This window comes from Neofelis nebulosa, chromosome 8 (assembly GCF_028018385.1).
Source record: "Neofelis nebulosa isolate mNeoNeb1 chromosome 8, mNeoNeb1.pri, whole genome shotgun sequence".
Lineage (NCBI taxonomy): Eukaryota > Metazoa > Chordata > Mammalia > Carnivora > Felidae > Neofelis > Neofelis nebulosa.
In genome coordinates this window covers 61,070,425-61,073,207 of record NC_080789.1, presented here as the reverse complement: position 1 = coordinate 61,073,207, position 2,783 = coordinate 61,070,425, and the positions used below count along the sequence as shown (strand labels likewise).

The 2,783-nt window shown below is 37.5% G+C and overlaps 1 protein-coding gene across 1 annotated transcript; it reads right to left on the bottom strand.

The window, feature by feature from the left end:
- Window positions 1–455: 455 nt before the first annotated feature.
- On the bottom strand, window positions 456–1,433 carry LOC131483839 (olfactory receptor 9K2-like). The gene has a single exon (XM_058682224.1). It carries the CDS (start codon window positions 1,416–1,418, stop codon window positions 456–458), a length of 963 nt encoding a protein of 320 aa, XP_058538207.1. The 5' UTR covers window positions 1,419–1,433.
- Between the last annotated feature and the right edge of the window lie 1,350 nt (window positions 1,434–2,783).

The following is a 2,783-nucleotide window of genomic DNA, read 5'->3' as shown; positions in this document are numbered from 1 at the left end:
AAGTCAGAGAAACCATTAACTAAGTGTTTCACTCACTCAGTTCTTACACAATTGAATGACTCACATGTCACCCTTAGGGTGACCTTATATCATAAGGTTATCTACCAATTATACACATTATATAATTATACACATTATATAATATTTGTTACTGACTCAAGATAGAAAATAAATCCTAACATCATCCTTAGAGAGCCAGCAGCAAATTTGGAATATATTTTCCTTAAAATAAATTACATGGCAATCATTGTCTTTACTCAAATGAAGGTGAAGTATGGAGAAAGCTCTTCCACCCCAAAATCAACAGCTAGGCAAAATATAGACCAAATGTATTCTTCAGCTATAGGTACAAGGGATTCAAAAAATAAACTTTCTAAAATTGAGAATTTCAAAATCATTGGGTGCATTCTTTGCATCGATGCCTCCCAGACTGCCATAATGCCCCTTCCTTTCAGTTATGTCACTGTTAAGATAGAATTAAACAAAAATATTTTTTTCCCCAGAATCTTTCTCAGAGCTTCTTTGACATCTTTGTTTCTCAGAGAGTAAATCAAAGGATTCAGCATGGGAGTGACTAGGGTGTAACATAACGAGGCCACTTTACTCAGCTCAGGAAATCTGTCAGGAGTGAGATACATAAAAAACACAGCACCGTACAGCACACTCACGACTCCCAGGTGTGAGCTGCAAGTGGAGAATGCTTTCTTACGTCCCTCAGAGGAGCGTATCTTGAGAACTGTGGACACAATATACAAGTAAGAAATAATAATAACTATGATGGTAGGCAAGATGATGATGCTCGATAAGAAAAAGGAAATCATCCTATAGATGAAGAAGTCAGAACAAGATATCCTCTCAAGTGGGCGAGTGTCACAGTAAAAGTGGTCAATGGCCCGAGAACCACAAAAGGACAGAGTAAATACCATGCTTGTCTGAAGAACCGAGCTGATGCAGCCACAGATGTAAGAACCAGCCACCAACTGAGTGCAAAGACGTGTTGACATCTGGGCAGAGTAGAGGAGTGGGTTGCAGATGGCAATGAAGCGGTCATAGGCCATAGCTGCCAGGAGAAATCCCTCCGCCACGATGAAGAGGGCAAAGAGAAAGAGCTGGGTCACACAGCCTGCAAAGGAGATGGACTTGCTCTCAGACCAGAAGTTGATCATGGCCTTGGGTGCAATAACAGACGAATAGAAGAGATCAATGAAGGACAGGTTGCCTAGGAAGAAATACATGGGTGTGTTCAGCCGGGGATCGGTCATAATAATGGTCATCATCCCAACATTCCCTAGGAGGATCATGGCATACACAAGCAGAAAGATCAGGAAGAGGAGAATGTGGAGCTCGGAGCGGACCCTGAAGCCTACAAGGATGAAGTCAGTCACTTCCGAGTGATTGTCTGTTCCCCTGTCACCCATGGCAGAAACCTGCTGAAAGAGACAAGGAAAAAGGAACCAATGAAACCTGTGCTTTGTTTCTAGTGACACAAATACTTTCTTAAGTGTGGAAAAAATTAGTTATATCTTAATTAAATATTGTATATGAAACCATGTTAATGTCATGAAGAATCAGGAATTTGGATTAGATAATACAAGGTCCATGAGACTGTTTTTCTGTTAAGCAGTGAAAGAAGTTAATGGGTTATTGTATTTTAGGTCATAATTTTGCTGAGTATTCACCAAGAAAGTAACATAATATATGGTCTAAAATTCATCACTTTTTGAATTTCTATTCCTAATATATTCATTGTTAAATAATTAGCTTTACCTAAAGTAAGAATGTAACCTAAAATGCAGGGAATACGTATAATCTGTATGATAGTGCTATAGCCATCATGATTCACTACCCGTGTCTGAATCATTAAAAGACAGTACAAAATATATTTAGAAATATTTTTACCTTCTTTTATGTACAATCTTTGTTTTCCATTATTACTGTGTCATCTCTAAAAATGGAATAAAAATCATAAGTTATTGGTATGTTAAAATTAATAACATCAAAATAATCACTAAACCTAGATATCATTTTCTAATGCTCTTTCCAAATCTATGTTCATTTTCTCAGGTCAAGGATATTCCTCCCAAATAGATGCATTTTTGTTGCCTTGTTATATATATTTTACTTCCATTAGTAGGTGTGTGAATTAATGTATTACAGATTCACTTAGCCATTTTCTTTGAAGCAGAGAAGAAGCTGATAAACATTTTAATCCTCACATGACAGTGAATAACTTCTATCAAAGCTGTGTCCATTCAAGGGCTGTCACTCTTTAGTCAGGGAAAGCCAATTAAGGAATATATATTAAAGGAGAGTTCCTTTCTTGTATTCTATTATGCCTTATATATCTTAAAATGAGGACAATGGGATGACCAGGGATATTTGAGGACCATAACAACCTTCGGTCTCCAGAGTCCATGATCACTTGGTAGAATATCAACAGTACTTACTTTACTTCTGATACCTTTCTGCAGGATTTTTCCACATGGAGGTTTTGTTCATCCTCTGTGATGGATTCCATTGGGAGAGGAGCAATCATAAAGTCAATTATGGAGACAGAAGTGCAGGCTCAAGGGCTGTTGTCCATGAGGACTGCAGTAACCTCAGACATAAGCAAATAATCTAATAATAGTCCATATGTGAGGAGCTTTTCTTCTCTGGTTGTGTGTATCCTTTGGGAAATTTCTCTGGACTTTATTTTCTTCATTGACAAGGAAAGACGTTCCGGTAATTATCATAGCATAGATATCGGTAAGCATAAGGAAACAGATTTAAAGTTTGTGCTA

What these genes read in the sequence shown, in the direction of transcription:
- LOC131483839 (XM_058682224.1), bottom strand. Translation starts at nt 1,418, where the DNA reads ATGGGTGACAGGGGAACAGACAATCACTCGGAAGTGACTGACTTCATC.